The sequence below is a fragment of the Mercurialis annua genome, linkage group LG1-X (assembly GCF_937616625.2).
Source record: "Mercurialis annua linkage group LG1-X, ddMerAnnu1.2, whole genome shotgun sequence".
Classification (NCBI taxonomy): Eukaryota; Viridiplantae; Streptophyta; class Magnoliopsida; order Malpighiales; family Euphorbiaceae; genus Mercurialis; species Mercurialis annua.
The window spans coordinates 61,863,684-61,881,103 of NC_065570.1; the positions used below are offsets into that span (position 1 = coordinate 61,863,684).

The window sequence follows — 17,420 nt, forward strand, 5'->3', positions numbered from 1 at the left end:
TTTTTATATGTGATAAATCACCACACCAAGGCTAGTTAATAATTGTAGGAGAAAGCGGCCGTTTTGTGCTAAGTATTAGCCTCTCGTCTTCCACAATCCGCCCACCTGACCTGACCCGACCTTTGTTTCCTTTTTCTCTCTTCAGCATCGGACTCAGCAACCAGGTTCGTTTCTCTGGTGCTCGGTCCTGTAAATATGCATACATAGTTGTTGGGAATTGCTTCAATTTTCACTTTAATTTCATTTTGCAAGTCTTTTTGCAGCTCTTTCCATTTTTTGTTTTGGCTTTCAGAAGCAACGCCAACTTCTTCTCACTTGTTCAATGCCAAAATTGAATAAATAAAGAAGAGGGTTTTTTTAATGGTTAAATTTGCTGAATTTTAACCCATAAATTACTCTTCTTTTTTTGTTCCTTTCTTGAGGAACTTTGGTTGTAACTGAATTTTGGATGTGTAATAGTTGTTTTAAGGTTTTCTTGAGCTTTACAGGCAGTTTGAAGAAGAGCTTGTTTATGTTTGTTTTTAGGCTGTCTGATTTTCATTTCTGAAAATCTATTGGATGGCCATTCTACCGTGTGGAAATACATCAGTTGCTCAGTGGGGCATTCGACCTCAGTTCGTGCTTAGATCCTATATCCACAATAGGATAGTCGCCTCTCATTATGGGTAACCTCCTCCTTCTCTTTTCTTGTAAATTTTCTATCCCAAATTGATAGGCATAGAAAAGAACTTGAAGAATGATATCCACTATTGTTTTGTTGTTGGTAGTTAATACTCCCACCGTCCAAATTGAGATGCAGTTTAGGACAAGTCTTAAGAAATTTAGTTTATATATACACAATGAGTTCATTATGAAATATACCACAAGAAAAATGAAAATGCTACCTAATACCTATCAATTTGGGATAGAAAGAGAATATTTCTTTTGTGGGATAACTATATTGTTGACATCTTTTAATAGTTGAATTAATCTGAACGAAAGAAATTGAATTTCATCACCTCTTCTATACTTGTTTCTTATTGCCTTGTTGCAACAAGCTATCTTCCTCTGTATGTTAATGCATTCTATCATTTGGTCCTACAATAAGCTGTGAGCTAAGTGTCGGTGTTCACACATTTGATTCTTTTTGAGACATAGATGTAAAAAGTTTATATATATGATATTAGCACCTATTGAAGAGATAGTATATTTGGACTTGCTGTATCCCTACTGCTCACCTTTCCTTTATATGCAGCAAGTGGCCCATTTCCAGATGAAAATATTGTTTGATCCAAAGCAATGGTTGTGAATGTTCAGATCTTAGGTTGTGGACAACACATTCTTTTGACATACTCTATTAAAAAATACATTTATGGAACGTTGAAGGACAATGATGTTTCTTAGTTCTCTTTTCTAGTTCATTTAATAACTACAAATCAGAATTTATGTTTAAAATATTGAAATTAATGGCTAGTGTTCCTGCTTGTTGATTAAAATATGGGTTTCTAGATGATTCATTTTGTTCAGGTCTTCTATTCTTAGTTCATATATCTGAAAGCTATATGCATCTTTCAACAGATTTTTGCCCCCGAAAATGAGCATTTTTCTGATTCACATCATAGAATACTATGAACAATTTTCAATTGTAATTTGGAGTGAATCAAACTCAGTGCATATAAAATTTATTTGTGCAGCCTTAATAGCAAGACAAGCTGTTTGTCGGCCCCGAGTTCGAGCCTATTTTCTCGGGATTCCTTCCCAATATTATTTAATGCTGGGCCTTCTCAAAAATCATACCGTCGCAAGGGATCACGATTTATAGTTCGAGCAGATGCTGTGAGTTTAAAAAACTTTTTCTCAGGCTTCACAATTATAAAAGCAGTATCAGCTGTCTGACTTATTTGCTTCATATCTTTACTTTGTTAATGCATGCTTGATTTCGTTGTTGAGATCCTAAATCATGTTTTCCGACTTACAGGATTACTATTCTGTGCTTGGGGTGTCAAAAACTGCAAGTAAATCTGAAATTAAAAGCGGTATGTCGAACTACTATCATATGTTGGTCAATGTAAATTAATTGTGTCTTTGATATTTTCTTTTGTGTGAAGCCTACAGTTTTAATATAGTCAATGCACAAATAGTTTCATATTTCTCCTAGCTCTACCATTTTAGAGTTTATGTATATCAAACAGAAATAAATTTGAGAGAAGAAACAATATTTTCTATATAAAGAATAAACAAGTATCCCTAGTCTCTCTCTCTTTCTCTCTCTCTCTAAGCTCAAATCATGTTAGGGATTTCAGCAAGAACATACCTAGGAAGAGTGCCCATCTGCTGAAAACCGTAGAGTAGATAGGAAAATGATTTTATTATATAACACATGTATAAGATAGAATTGATCTTTGAATCCCCTAGTAATCTTCTTTCACCTAAAAATGCCAATAATAAATAATCTTTTTGGCCTCATTTTTTGTTCAGCAACCTTGAATTTATCTTATGAATTCCACAAATTTCTTGAGCATTAAATAATTCAAGAAAAATATCAAATGGTTTGTTTCAAATGTTCTTAAAGCCAGAAATATTGGCAATTGAAAAACAAATTAAGGAAAGACCTGCTAATACGGTAGCTAGAAATGTCTATTTGTGTACAGAGCACGGGTAGGTGACATTGTGCTGCTGCTGCTGCACCAGATTATGTTGGCGTTTCAAGTTTCTGATTTGAGGGATCTGTTAGATGGAAGAATGGTACTAGGAAGATTAAAATTGAATTACATGATAGCAAATAAACAAAACCTTCTTCGATCTGAGAAGAATGATTTTAGTACTGTACACTTAAAAATGAATGATTACAAAACAGTTTGTGCTTGATCTTACACCCTTTAATCTGTTAACTTATGTAGAATTCTAGAACATCTCTTAATGAGCTTGACAATTAGGTACTAATTGGAGCTATTGGACAATCTCTAGCATTTTGAATAGGATCTATATCAATATTAGATGACAACTGTTTGGCCAATTACTTCATTACTTAGAGTGACGTTGTTACAGTAACCAGACATCTAGTTTGATTAGGATATCTTTCATCTATAAAAATAAAATATAGAACTTTAAGTAGGAAGTCTTTGCTGGGATTTTAAGCCATTTATATTGGAGAATTCTGATCTCTTTGTTCCTCATTCCTATAAGACATATATGGTGCCTTTGTGGATTTTAAATGAATGATTCATTTAGCTTGGCATGACAACTGCATGGCTGAACGGGCCGTGAGATGATTCTTCTTTATTAACTCTTTTTTTACTTATTGGTTTGCAGCATATCGGAAGCTTGCTAGGAGTTATCATCCAGATGTAAACAAGTAAGTTAGCTTTTATATGAGCATGGCCCTCCCTTTGTCGCCTCTATTATACTTGTTTCTTTTCTTAGCCTGTTAAATTGTGCTTTTCTGCTAGAATTTGATGTAGGCTAGGTGTAGGCTATTGTGGACAGCTGTAATAAAACAGTTGTAACAACAAAGTTCCTATCTTTTAGCTTAAGAATTATGTTAATTTGTTTCTATTAATTAGCAAATAATTATAAATTTCATACTTATTTAGGAAGTAGTTCTATGTTAGAAGGTACAAATAAACCCTACAAGTTCTTTTAGAAAGAGCACATAAGTTCTTTTAGTTATTTTTTTTTTGCCATTTGGGCCCTTGGCGTTTTAAATAGTGCAAGTAAACCCCTACGCTTGAAAAAACCCACAAAAATAACCAAAAACGTTGAGGGGCTAAGTAGCAAAGACATAAACGAAAAAGGGCTTATGTGCTCTTTTTGAAAAACTTAAAAGCGTATTTTTGCACCATTTAAAAATGTTGATGGCCCAAGTGGCAAAGAAATAACTAAAAGGGCTTATGTGCTCTTTCTAAAAATTTAAAGGGGATTTTTTTATGCCTTTGGCCTAGTTTTATTTATTTCTTACTTACAGTTGGTATTATATGTTTTATATTTAGAATAAGACTCTTTTAGATTAATTTGATGACGATGATATTGGATTTAGATGAATGTGATAATTGCAAGCCTTTGCAATTTGGTCTTGCTCACTTTCACGGTTCACCACTTAGATGCCCGCCCTTCCCTTCTCTCTAACCAGCAAGCAGCCTGAAATTTTCCCAGTTGTTTGTGATTTTTTATATGAGGAAAACTTAGCTTACTCAAAGGCAAATGGACTTGGAGTAGGATCGTTGGACTGAATTAAAAACTGTAGAAATCTGCTGTTATGCTAAGGAGGTAAGACAAATAGGATATTTGGACATGGCTTATGATCTGTTCAAGAAACTGAAAAGTGCTTCAGCTGTTTAAGCTATGTTAAAAGACAGGTTAAAGGCACTAAAGAACTTGACAAATAATTCAGAGGAAACTTCCATGACCCTAAATTTACTTAGACCAGAGAGTTCAATATGTTGCACTACAAATTGAGTTGCATTGATTAAGAGTACTACTTATTGCAATCCTTCTATGATGGTTGGTGGTATTACTATCATCTTTAATTTTTACAGAAGGCGTGCCTTTTAAGGTTTGTATATTGTTGAACGGTTTTAGTTGTGTTATTTGAAATATATTTGATTCTTGGTGCAGAGAGGCTGGGGCTGAAGAGAAGTTTAAAGAAATTAGTAATGCATACGAGGTAAAAATATATTTTTATGGTAATCCTGTTTAGTGAAGAATCTGAACCATGCTAATTTTGATGGCCACCATCTGTATGATTGATGCAACAATATATTTTTCCTGCAGGTTTTATCAGATGATGAGAAACGATCTTTGTATGACAAGTATGGCGAGGCGGGACTCAAAGGTGCTGGTATGGGCATGGGGGTAAGTTTGTCTTTTTTTTTGCTTTTGAAACAGATGATCAACAAGACCATGGCTTTTAGATCTTAATCTATTGATTTTCTCTTCTCATGTGAATACCAGGATTTTAGCAATCCTTTTGATTTGTTTGAGTCGCTGTTTGAGGGCATGGGAGGGATGGGTGGCATGGGCATGGGAGGCAGAGGTTCTCGGAGTAGAGCAGTAGATGGGCAGGATGAATACTACAATCTTGTTTTAACATTTAAAGAAGCAGTTTTTGGAATTGAAAAAGAGATTGAGATATCCAGACTTGAGACATGCGCAACTTGTGATGGTTCGGGGGCGAAAGCTGGGACAAAGGCATCCAAATGCAGCACGTGCGGTGGACAAGGGCAGGTTGTCTCATCAGCAAGGACTCCGTTAGGCGTGTTCCAACAGGTAATGAGCTGTTCTTCATGCGGTGGAACTGGAGAAACATTTACTCCTTGCAACGCATGTTCTGGGGATGGAAGAGTAAGAAGGACGAAGCGTATCAGTCTGAAAGTGCCGGCTGGCGTGGACTCTGGAAGTCGTTTGAGGGTGCGATCCGAAGGGAATGCTGGAAGGAGAGGTGGGTCGGCTGGTGACCTGTTTGTGATCATTGATGTGATCCCAGATCCTATCCTAAAACGGGATGATACCAACATCTTGTACACGTGCAAAGTGTCGTACATAGATGCAATTTTGGGGACGAGGATTAAGGTCCCAACGGTGGATGGAATGGTCGATCTGAAGATTCCTGCAGGAACCCAGCCCAACACCACACTTGTAATGGCAAAGAAAGGAGTCCCTGTTCTAAACAAAAGCAACATGCGAGGAGATCAATTAGTTCGCGTTCAAGTTGAAATTCCTAAACGGTTGAACACCCAAGAAAGAAAGCTGATTGAGGAGCTTTCCGATCTAAGCAAAGGTAAAACAGCCAGCAAGATAACAGCATAAATTAAACTTCAACTGCTACTTTTTTATTCTCAGCTTGCTTAATTAATTATTCTTTTGGCTAGACATTAACTTTTCTGCTGCATTTCTCTTGTTACATAATCAATAGAATTTTGCAACTTATATATCTTATAGCCTCTACTATTTCGTTCCAATATTCTTACCAACTCATTTAAATATGGTGATTTGTTTAAAAATGTTATGTACTGTTTTTTTTTTAAGAAATAACTTCCATCTCATGCAGGATATGATAGTATAATGATTTTTTTTTGAGAATATAATGAATGTTTATTTTGTCGGATATCATTTGTGATTTGACTGTGGCACCGTTTGGATTGAGGATTTTTAAAATCCATGGATTTTAGCAAAATCGATGGATTTCAAATCAATGGAATTTAAATCCATAAATTTTAAAATTCCATCGTTTGGATTGAATATAAAATCAATGGATTTTTAATATTATTTATGGAAAATAATAAATAGTATAACAATCCATCATCTATAAAAAATGGTGGATTTGGACTTTCCCACCTAGTAGATGGGAAATCAAAACCCTAAAAAATGATGGATTGTAGAAAATGAGGGAATTTATAAATCCATGGATTCTATTAATTTTTTTCTAAGCAAACGATAGATTTTTTCCAAATCCATGGATTGTTTAAAATTTATCGTTTAGAATCCATCAATTCAAACGGTGACTGTTGTGTATTATTAGTACAAGTTACTAAGCAAGCTTATTTGTTGCCATATCAGACACCTTCTTTAATCGGCTATCCACACAGATCATCCAAAATTGAATTGCGGATATTACATGTTATATGCCTTTTATGTTAATTTTTGCAAAATACTCATTAAAATTTGGTTTACACGCGGACATAATTCTTAATTGTTCTTTTCAAATTTACGATATTTTATGCATTCTTTTTTATTTTCTTTCTAATAACCATTGTAATCATCACTAAACCTTCTCTTTTTAATGGAAATGGACCAGAACATTTTTATTATTCAAATTCAATTCATTTTATATTTTGATTCTATCAAGCAATCTAACATCTAAAATATATCATAAATTTTATAATTAATGCTCATCTAGAAATTACATGTAGTTTTCTTTTTATTTTATTTTAGTATTATATTATAGCTATAATAATTAAAAAGAATTAGCATAATTCATTTTATTTGCAGGATTTTCATAATTCTAAAATAATTTAGACTTTTTTTTCTATAAACACTTGTCTTTATTTGTAGACATTAATTCTCATTATTTAAGCACAAATTTTTATTTTTAGACACTTATATGTTATAATGAAACACTTGTCATTTTATATTTTTGGTTTATTCTTAGGTCAAATTTTAGTACTCCCTCTATTCCATAAAGATAGAAAAAATAGCTACTTTTTCCTATAAAGATAAAAATAGTGTTAATTAATATAAAATTATTAAAATACACTTAGAATTTATTAATATCAATATTAATTGATTTATAGTTCTAATGTACGATTTTAAATATATGAAATTTTATTGGACAATATTTATGTAGCGGTTTTGGTTTAAATCGTCTTTTACTTTCTTTCTTTTTAGTTTAATAAGATGGATCACTTTAACTTTAATTTGTTGTTTTACTTAAAGATGTTGGGTTGTGGAGTTTTTGTTGATAAATATATCTTTTCTCTTGTTATTAAAATTAATAGTAGACCAAACAATTTGAGACTTGTATGATGGTTCATGATATAATATTATTTAGGATTTTGACATGAATGAGTTTTGATGAGCGAAGAATATGACATTTTACCGAAGTTTCACAATTTATAAAAAATCTGTAAATAAAAACTCAAGCAACTAATGAGCAACCGCAAAATAACCAATGGGCAACCAAGCAACTAATAAACAACCAAAAAAAGCAATTAAAAAATAACTACCGAACACCTAAAGAGTAACTATGTAGCAACCAAGACACGACTGAAATTATATGAACATCAAAACATTTTACGTAGAAATATTAACACTTGTGAAATTTAGATGTTGATAAGAAATTTTGGACAATTAAATCATAATATTTCCTCTTTTAAAAAAAAAATAATTAGTCGAGGATAAAAAATAATAGTGTAAACGTGAAAGGAAAAATAAAAGATAAATATTAAATCACCATTTGCATTTATGTCATTTTAGTTATTTTTTAAACTCCATTTTGAGTAAAAAAAAAACAATAAAAATATAACATTAAAAGGTTAATCTAATAACAGAAAATAAAAATAAAAAATATAAGTTCAATTTATATAGTAATTAAATTTGTCTTCAATTTATAAATACAATAATTTAATATATTTTATAGCTTATGTAGTTATTGGATGTTATAAAGTTAAATAAAATTAAACAGAAAAAATATTAAAATAATTTATTTAACAATATTTATAATAATATAATTATACAAAAAAATTAAAATATTTATTTTATTAAGAATAATTTAAAAAAGTATTTTCTTACGTTAATATTATGTAGATAAATGTTATATATCTTATATTTTTTTATTATGTATATAAATCTGAATATTTAAATTTAGACTGGTACAAACAATTTTAATTGGTTTATAATAACAATTTGTACACGATAAATAAATGGTTAAAAACATAAATGGACAAAAAGTAAGTCTTTAATGGGTAAAGAATAAAGGCCTAATTACTTAAAAAAATCCCACCTTGTAATATTTTTTCGTTTATACCCCGACCTAGAAAAAAATTCATTTGTACCCTTTTTTTGATTTTTCGTTTTCAACTGTACCCCAAAATTTTATTTTTTGATAATTTATTTAATTAAAGGATGAAAACATTAAAAATAATTAAATAGAAAGATTATATCATCTTTTTTCTGTTTGAAAAATACGAATAAGTCCTGCAACTTTAAAAATGTTTAAATAAATCCAACAAAACAATTATATTTAAATTTTTATTAAAAAACTAAATAAATTAAAAACATTTCCGACAAACTATCGTACTCTTTCAATTTATACACCGCTATGGATTTTTTTACAAATTTTTTTTTTAATTTTTTCCGGGTCCCTCGAAAGGAGGAGCGACCCGCTCTTCCTCCATGGAGGAGGAGCACAGATCTGCTCCTCCTTCATGGAAGGAGGAGCGATCTGCTCCTCATTGACAGCAAGGAGGAGCAGATCGCTGGGAGGAGGAGTGATCTGCTCCTCCTTGACAGCAAGGAGGAGCAGATCGCTCCTCCTTGACAGTAAGGAGGAGCGATCTGCTCCTCCTTCCTCCTCCTTCGGATGGAGAATTCGATAGTTTTTTTATAAAAAAAATTATATAATTTTACGGTTTTGTGTTTAAAAATTATTTATAGATAATATAAATTTAATAATTATTATAATTTTAATTTTATAAAGAAAAAGGTATTTTTGTATTAATAATAACATTAAAGTCTAATTAGAATATAGGTTAAAAAATGAAGGACTATTTTAAACTTTTTTTCAAAGAAAAAAAGTTCAATTTAGTGTTTTAGGGTAGAGTTGAAAACGAAAAATCAAAAAAAAGAGTACAAATGAATTTTTTTCCTGCGTCGGGATATAAACGAAAAAATATTATAAGATGGGTTTTTTTAAGTAATTAGGCCAAGAATAAATAAAGATAGAGTACATTTGTATATCTAATATAGAGGACAGGTCACTAGTAAGAGGTATGCTAATTATTTTCTAGATCTTGACATATTAGTGTTGTGTTTTAATCAATATAAAAGACATAAAAATATTAATATAAAATTCATATGCAATACAATATCTATATTTTAATTATACGATGAATTGTAACAGTAAAAAGTATATACATATGGTGGAATGAGTGCAGTCAATATAAAAAGAGTATTCATGTAAAGCTAAGAATTTGAAAAGTGTATATATGCTAATACTTATAATAAATTAAGTATATGTGTAAAAATTCCAATTGAATTTTCTTGAGACTCTCACAATTTACTTAAAATTTTAAAAACATTTATAAAAATAGGTGTTGATTTTTTTATTTATAAAAATATTGAGTTAATTTAAAAATATTTATAAAAATATTAAAAAAATAAAAAATATTTACAAAAATAAGGTATGTATATTGTTATATAATTTCAGTATATTTAAAATTTATGAACCAGAGAATTTGAAAATAATATTTGGTTTAACGTTTGTATAATTTTATAATAGAGTCAGGCTTTTTGATTGATGATTAAATCTGCAAAACAGGGTAGATGGTCAATCAAACAATAGTTGAGTTCAAGCACGTATTTTTCTGTATTCAATGTAATTGTGTTTGTAGACATATCTCATGATGTCTTTATAGTGAGCGTGGTGAATACCTATTAGAGTTTGAATGTGAACATGATTCCTATTTTGTTGTATAAATCTGAATAAGAAAAGGACTCCTTATTCAATAAGAGTCCTATTTAGGAGTATCTTTTATCAGATAGAAATATGTTTCTAAGAAAGAAAGTGATTCCGGAAGATCTGGCTTTCTAGAATCTTTATTCAGTTTTCGTGTGATCAGGTCCTTTGACGACGCGTTTTGAACATGGTTTTGGATCTTATCGAATCCTATGGACATGGCCTTGCTAGAGATTCGGGCGAATTCTCTTAAGTAGTCTTTAGCCACGGCGAGAGCTCTGAGACTCGGACGTTGTCAGCTTTGGGCGAGTCCTTGGATTCGCTAACTACTCGGTTCATTATATTTGTTTTAAAATTCGGTTTTCATCATTTCAATATACTTTTCGGTATATTGATAATATTTTTTATATATATCTCCATATGTATAATTTTAATATATTGTTAGTTTATTTATTAGTATACGATGTGGTATAATGTTAGTATAATTTTTATTTATTACTAATAAAATTTTGATACGTTTTGATGTGTACACTCTTGGTATAGTGTTATATACTTTTAGTTTATATACATTACGCACTGTAATTTACTATATGGAATTATAACAATAGTATATATACCGTATTTTGGTAACTATTTTTTAGTTATTCAATTTTTTGTAAATATTTTTAAATCAACTCGGTATTTTTGTAAATGAAAAAAGGTTACACCAACTTTTATAATTATAATTATTTTTTTGTTTAATGGTGTAATTTCCTCAATTTTCTTTACATTCATGTCTCATAAAAAGGTTTTTTTTTTAAATAAATACCCGTATTATATGTAGTAAAATATTTTAAATACTACAAGTTGATCGATGTTATTGTAAAAGTATTGTTTAACTTTTCAAAAAATTATGCTTTTATTAAAATTATTATTGAAATATGGTTTTCAAAAAAATTCTTTACTTTTGATTTATCAGTTTGCTTTCGGCCGTTTGCTTGTAATTTTAATTCGGACATTATAAATTTTGTAGATTACATTTAAGTTTTAGATAATTTTTCTCAACAGTAAACATTTAATAAAAATATTTTTGTTTAGTTTATTATCAGTTTCCTTTTAGTATAATAAACTTTTAATTATACACCGTTAAACAGTATGTACTTGGCATTTTTAAAAAATAAAAATAATAATACACACACAATCAGTTACACATCACCCAACACATCATTAAAAAAAATCTTAAAATCTAAACATCCAAAATAAACTAAAAAGCTGGAAACTAAAACCACCACCTCTATGTGCCGCCACGGCCATCCAGGTAGCTACCATCGCCACTTGAACCTGGCGTCACCACCCAGTTTGAGCTTGTTGTTGTTGCTGGTTGGATGGAGGTATTTTTGACGCTTGATGGTCACACACATGTCATTTTCGTTCGCTATTACACGTCGTTGCTCGAGAGGCTGTTGCATTCGGCGATATGTTTATGGTGAAAGGCCGAGTTTGACCTGGTTCCCAGTTGAAGACTTAGTGGTTACATGTGGAAAGTTTATGGAAGAAACTGTCACTGCTGGTCACGCACAAGTCGTTTCTATTCGTTGTTGCACGCCATCAATGAAGTAGTTAACAAGCGGCAGATCATCTAGTCTGTCACTAATTAGCGAGATAGCGCTAATTAGCGATATATTTGTATATCCATCACTAATTATTCTAGGAAAATATTAGCGTCATGTGTGGCCCCATATTTTGAGACGGATCTGTCGCCAAATGTTGGCGCTATATTCGCGCCTCCTTTAACGACGGAATCTATCACTGGTCTGCAAAGAATTTAGTGTTGAACATTGAGTTTGTCGTAAAATCGGTCGTTAAAACGTTGTTTTTTAGTAGTGGTTGTTGTCGATGATTTCAGGGGAATGACAACGACACTAGGTGGATTCAAACGGCGGCGGCGGCAATTTGGGTAGCGGCAACGACATGTAGAAATGGTGGCTAGGATTTCTAGATTTCGTGTTTTAAAAGTATTTTGTGTTTTTGATTTTTACTATATTTTAATAAAATATCAGGTGATGTGAAGCTGATTGTGTGTGATTTTTTTTCAAAAAATATCATGTTAGCAATATTTAATAGTATTAACTAAAATATGGATGGAAGAAGTATAATGGCCTCCAAATTAAAACTTATGGAGTTTACTGACCGAAATAGAAACTCAAAGAGTTTATGGACTGAGAGCCGAAAGTCAAGGATCGAGTGACTATTAGACAATTCGTCTAGAAAATAATATAAAAAATTAATAATTCTTTTATTAAATAATTTTCAAACGTATAATTTTTTTTTTCTGTTAGGTTAGAGTACATATATAGTAGGTAGCCACCCACTTCAAATATTAGCAATTTGGCGAGGCAAGTAAAGGTGGCAGAGGTAAATCATCCCGTTTTAGAAAATTAATTTACCTTTTGTTAAAGTAGAATGAAAGGTGCATTATGAGTTCTATTTTATTCAATCCTAATATTATTACTTACACATTACTCCTTAACAAAACATTGCTTTCATGATTTCGCCTATGTAGTTTATAACCTGCGTTTCACCTAACAACAAAAGGTGAACTAATTTATGGGGTTCATGATTAAAAATCCTTCTTACTCAAATAAAGTTGAAATTTAGTTTATCAATATAAATAAATCAAAATACCAAGGCCAAATTGAGATGATTTAAAAAAACTTAGGAACTTTTAGAATCAATTATACCATAAAACTACTGGTGCTCTTGTAGTACAGTGGTAATAGCCACATACATCTTGTTAAGAGGTTTCGTGTTCGAGTCTCATTCTCACTCCCTAATTATCGAAAAAATAAATTATACCATAAAATTACCCATTTAATTAGTATATGAGATAATTATTGTTTACCTCTATCTGAAATATTACTCATATAATTTTTAAGAAAATCAATTTTTTTTTTGAAATTTGATCAATTTTATTATTTTCCTCTTGGTCAAAGGATGTGATTGTTAAAAATTAAGTTCAATATTTTTTTTTTTGAAAAAGTATATAAAATCGTTAGAAGTATTAAAAAGAAAAGGCTAATCCCCTGAAAAACCCCTCACCTTTCACTCCCCCTTCATTTGCACCCTCACCTTTCAAAATCTTCAATTTTATCCAAATTTCCACCTTTCATTTTCAATTGCACCCTAAAAATATTAAATTAGCTCTTTTTCACTATAAAAAAGTTCAAATCGATAATTTATATTTTAATCCATATTCTAAATAGTTCTTAATGTTTAAATTTCAACAATAAAACCATATTTGCTAAAATTTTGAAAGTTAAATTTTTTTATATAAAATATAAATCAATTTAAAATATCATTAAATATGGTTTTGTTGTTGAAATTTAAACATTAAGGACTATTTAGAACATGAATTAAAATATAAAATATCGATTTCAACTTTTTTTAATGACAAAAGCTCAATTTAATATTTTTAGGGTGCAATTGAAAATGAAAGGTGATAATTTGGGTAAAATAAAAAAAATTTGAAAGGTGAGGGTGCAAACGAAGGGGGATTGAAAGGAGGGGGATTTTTATGGGGTTAAGCCAAAAGAAAATAGAGGACATAAATGACAAAAGAGGAAAACAATAGATGTGATCAAATACGAGGGAAGAAACAATTGAATTTTTAAAAGTCATAAAAATAATATTATTTTGAACCTAAACTAAAAGATAAATAGTTATCACAATATAAATGTATAAATAAATATCTTGTTCCTCCCTTTAATCAGGAAATTTATTGTTTGTATTACACATGTTATAATTTGTTTATTATTGAAATAAAACAAATTAATAATAGAAAACATTACATTTAAAAGATATAATAAGACTTTTAATATATAAAAGAACTTTTTAGGGAGGAAGTATTAGGTATCGCATAGTGTTCCTTTAACGTCATTTTTTATTTCATCATGACACAAATCGATTCACCCAACCCACCAAATTTTGAGTGATAAATTATCAAATTTATGGGTTCTGAGAATGCTTCAGCAATATGTATATCTATAAGTGCATGTCTTTTCAAATTTAAGCAAAGTTTTAATTGTTAATTTACAGGTGAGGTGAGGTTAGCCCAGGGACCTACTCTCACTATATATATCCAGAGGGCGGGGTTCGACCTTCTCTTTGACAGCCAGTGGGCTGTTTAAAAAATGAATAATTCTGCTAACCCTTGCTAACACCTATCCTATTATAATTCTACCTTTGATAAAAAAATTGTTAATTTGATAATATCAAGAAATTTATGAAGTTAATAAAAACTTATAAGATAAAGATGATAGAATACTATCTCAGGCACTTCTAATATATATATGACGTAGTAAAAGTTTTATCATTATTATTTAACACTTAAATCATATTGTCGCATATTTTTATTATGTTAATATTTAGTCATTTCGTCCAATTTTTCTGTTAGTGAACTATGTAATATAACTTAATTAAATAATGAAATTTTAATTTAGTCCTTAAATTTAAATATATTTTATGAGATCTAATTAGTTTAATGAATTCAATTTATTTTTTCTATTTTTATTGATTTTTATCTTAATTCTTTAACTTTTCTTACTTTTAAAAATTGAAAACAAAATACTAAAAACTTCATTGTTAAAAAAATTGAAAATATGAATAAATAAAAATAAAAAATTAAATTTATTAAGTCATTAAATCTCATAAAAATATAATATTTTACTTAAAATTATATTAAAAATAAATTTAAGTAGTAAAATAAAATACAATTTTAAAATTAAAACTATTGACTTATAAGTTGATTAACATAAAAAATAAATGAAAAATTTAAAGTATTAATAAAAACATAAATAAAGAACTATATTATATAATTTCTGATAGAAGAAATGAAATGTAAATTATAATAAATATCAAAATAATTTACTAAAATATTATTAATAAATATTAGACTTTACACGATCAAAAAAAAAAAAAAATATTAGACTTTACCTATTAATTCTGGCCGTTCACAATAATTACAATAAAAAAAAATAAAAAAATAAACAAGGTCTTTTCATATAAGTAAAAATCAATTTGAAACGAGCGAATATCCTCCCAATATAAACAAAAACCGGTTTGAAATGAGCAGATAACTTTTTATTTTAAAATATTAGTTGAATTATTAAAATATTACAAACTAAATGCTGGTGATCGTTTTATTAAAAATGTACACTTCTGTAACCACAAAACCTTATTACCTTCAATTCTTATTTATGGTGGTCTGATTAATTGATGAAACAGATAAAACAGAAAAGATAAAAACAATAGAGATAAGAATTTAATTGTCCAAATCATGAACAAGGCCCTACACTTCAACCTCTTTCCTGTCAAAAACAAATCCCATTTTCTTTCTTTATCATTGTCTATGCTATTTTCTAAGAAACAAATCTTTCATTGTGATTAATAAGAAAGTGACCAAACAATTTTCTGCTCAAAAGAAGCAGTTATTAGAATATAAAATTAACAAAAAAAAAGTTGTCAATTAGGAAGTTGATAAAAATAAGTTGTCAATTAGAAACAATTATTTAACGCAACGATCGTGCCACGCTATTAATGCAACGTTTACGATGCCAAGATATTTAGCCAAATATCATTAAAAAACCTAGCAAAGTCACTAAAAGCATAATACGTAACCACTTTGGAACGTATTAAAGTTCGACAATCAACTTGTAAATAGAGAAAAATTAATATGGTAACTTGCAAAATCAATTACCAGTGGGTAGCTAGCTGGGAGCAACTTCGACAGAGCAATCCAAAACAAACTGATACTTGATCCCTACGCCATGGCCAAAAGTGATGTAAGCAGGACAATTGACGTTGATACGATACCTTCGAGAGATCCAGGAGCCAACCTTCCATTTGAGGGTGCCATCCACCTTGATATTGACGAGAACTGCACCCGCATTGAGGTCCTGGCTCAGAGCAGAACCTAGATAAGGGGACACAGGCACAGAGTTGCCATAAAGGAAAGGGGACCAAACAGTGATATCTTTATGGCCCTCGTAACTCCTAGGCAACTGAGTGGCGAGGGTTATCTGTTGGTTCCGATAGGATCCGTAGATATCAAGCTTTTCGTAGTAAATCCCAATCCTCTCGTTGGGATTTTTAGTAGATAGAGTTAGCTGAAGATTTGAAGTCAGCAAATTAGTTCCGGTCGAAAAACTCAAGGCATTGACAGTAGCATCCTGGAGGATGAATTTAGGCTTCTGAGGCTGGAGAATCACCCATACAAGGAAGATTACCACCAGGATTATCACAATAATACCGATAACCCCCCACAATATTCTCCGGTACACTTCCTTCTTATCGTCGTGGTGGTCGCACTTTTTCTCGCACATGATGTTTCTCTCTAGTTTATAGATGTGGCAATGTAATCACATATATAATAAGTGAAGTGATGATAAGTTAGAATTTTGGAGCTAGTAAATTTTCCCTTTTTTATGTATTCATGTGTTAGCATAATTATGTATTCAAGTAGTATAGTTTTAAAAGTAGGTATATAAAAATGCAATTTTTGGGTGGTGGGAAATGGAGGCATATGGGTTTATTTTGGGGTTAAAACCTTATCTTGAATGATGGCCTTCGCTTCAATCAAAATGTAAATTTTGGGTTGCAGTTAGGGAGCACTTTTACTTTATGCGTACGTAGTTTCTTACTCCAAATATTGTAATTAGGGATCTTGCAACGTTTTAATTTGATTTAGTTTAATGCGGTTGACCGGTCGCTATTTAGTTGCTGTTAAGGGACATTAATTGTAAGGTAAGATGAGCTTCTTTTCCTTTAATACCAAGAAAGTAGTAATTAATTTATGAACACAATTCTTCCAAGAAAATACCAAGGCAACGGAAAATTCCCACAGCCTCAGTCGTGCCACGCCAGGTTATTTTATTTTTTTCACTAAACACATTAATTAACTATTTCAGTAGTAATTAATTAATCATTCTTACATTATGATGTAAAATGTATAAAAATCAATCAAGTTCAAACACTAATTTGCTTATATAAATATCTAGATTAAAGAAATAAGTATACTGTTTCTTAAGTTTATGTAATATAGAAAATATTTAAACAGACTCGCATTTTAAATTCAGTTTTTTACTCTCTTTATCAATTGCAAGAATACCTTTTAGTTTGAAATATTATGTTTTAATTTAGAAAGTTTATTGCCATTGTATATCTAAACTTTCACGTCTTTTATCGATTGCGACCAAATGTTAAAAATATCCTCCGACAAACAAAAAAGAATTAT

At 30.3% G+C, this 17,420-nt stretch overlaps 2 protein-coding genes across 3 annotated transcripts; one reads left to right on the forward strand and one right to left on the reverse strand.

Annotated features, from left to right (window-relative positions):
• The first annotated feature begins 3 nt into the window (after positions 1–3).
• Positions 4–5,936, forward strand: LOC126662784 (chaperone protein dnaJ A6, chloroplastic-like). 2 transcript variants are annotated; one of them, XM_050356375.1, is made up of 8 exons: positions 4–164; positions 489–665; positions 1,674–1,815; positions 1,958–2,015; positions 3,292–3,334; positions 4,594–4,642; positions 4,750–4,830; positions 4,930–5,936. In XM_050356375.1, the coding sequence occupies exons 2-8, from the start codon at positions 559–561 to the stop codon at positions 5,782–5,784; spliced, it is 1,335 nt and encodes a 444-aa protein (XP_050212332.1). In that variant the 5' UTR covers positions 4–164; positions 489–558; the 3' UTR covers positions 5,785–5,936. The 2 variants fall into 2 exon arrangements, with proteins under 2 accessions (XP_050212332.1, XP_050212331.1); XM_050356374.1 differs by having other exon boundaries at positions 526–665.
• A 9,725-nt stretch (positions 5,937–15,661) lies between these two features.
• On the reverse strand, positions 15,662–16,738 carry LOC126676692 (NDR1/HIN1-like protein 1). Its single transcript, XM_050370955.2, has one exon. It carries the CDS (start codon positions 16,507–16,509, stop codon positions 15,895–15,897), a length of 615 nt encoding a protein of 204 aa, XP_050226912.1. The 5' UTR covers positions 16,510–16,738; the 3' UTR covers positions 15,662–15,894.
• Positions 16,739–17,420: the final 682 nt, after the last annotated feature.

What these genes read in the sequence shown, in the direction of transcription:
- LOC126662784 (XM_050356375.1), top strand. Translation starts at nt 559, where the DNA reads ATGGCCATTCTACCGTGTGGAAATACATCAGTTGCTCAGTGGGGCATT. An exon ending in TAAATCTGAAATTAAAAGCG is followed by an intron (nt 2,016 to 3,291) that starts GTATGTCGAACT and finishes ATTGGTTTGCAG; the next exon opens with CATATCGGAAGCTTGCTAGG. An exon ending in TATCATCCAGATGTAAACAA is followed by an intron (nt 3,335 to 4,593) that starts GTAAGTTAGCTT and finishes TTCTTGGTGCAG; the next exon opens with AGAGGCTGGGGCTGAAGAGA.
- LOC126676692 (XM_050370955.2), bottom strand. Translation starts at nt 16,509, where the DNA reads ATGTGCGAGAAAAAGTGCGACCACCACGACGATAAGAAGGAAGTGTAC.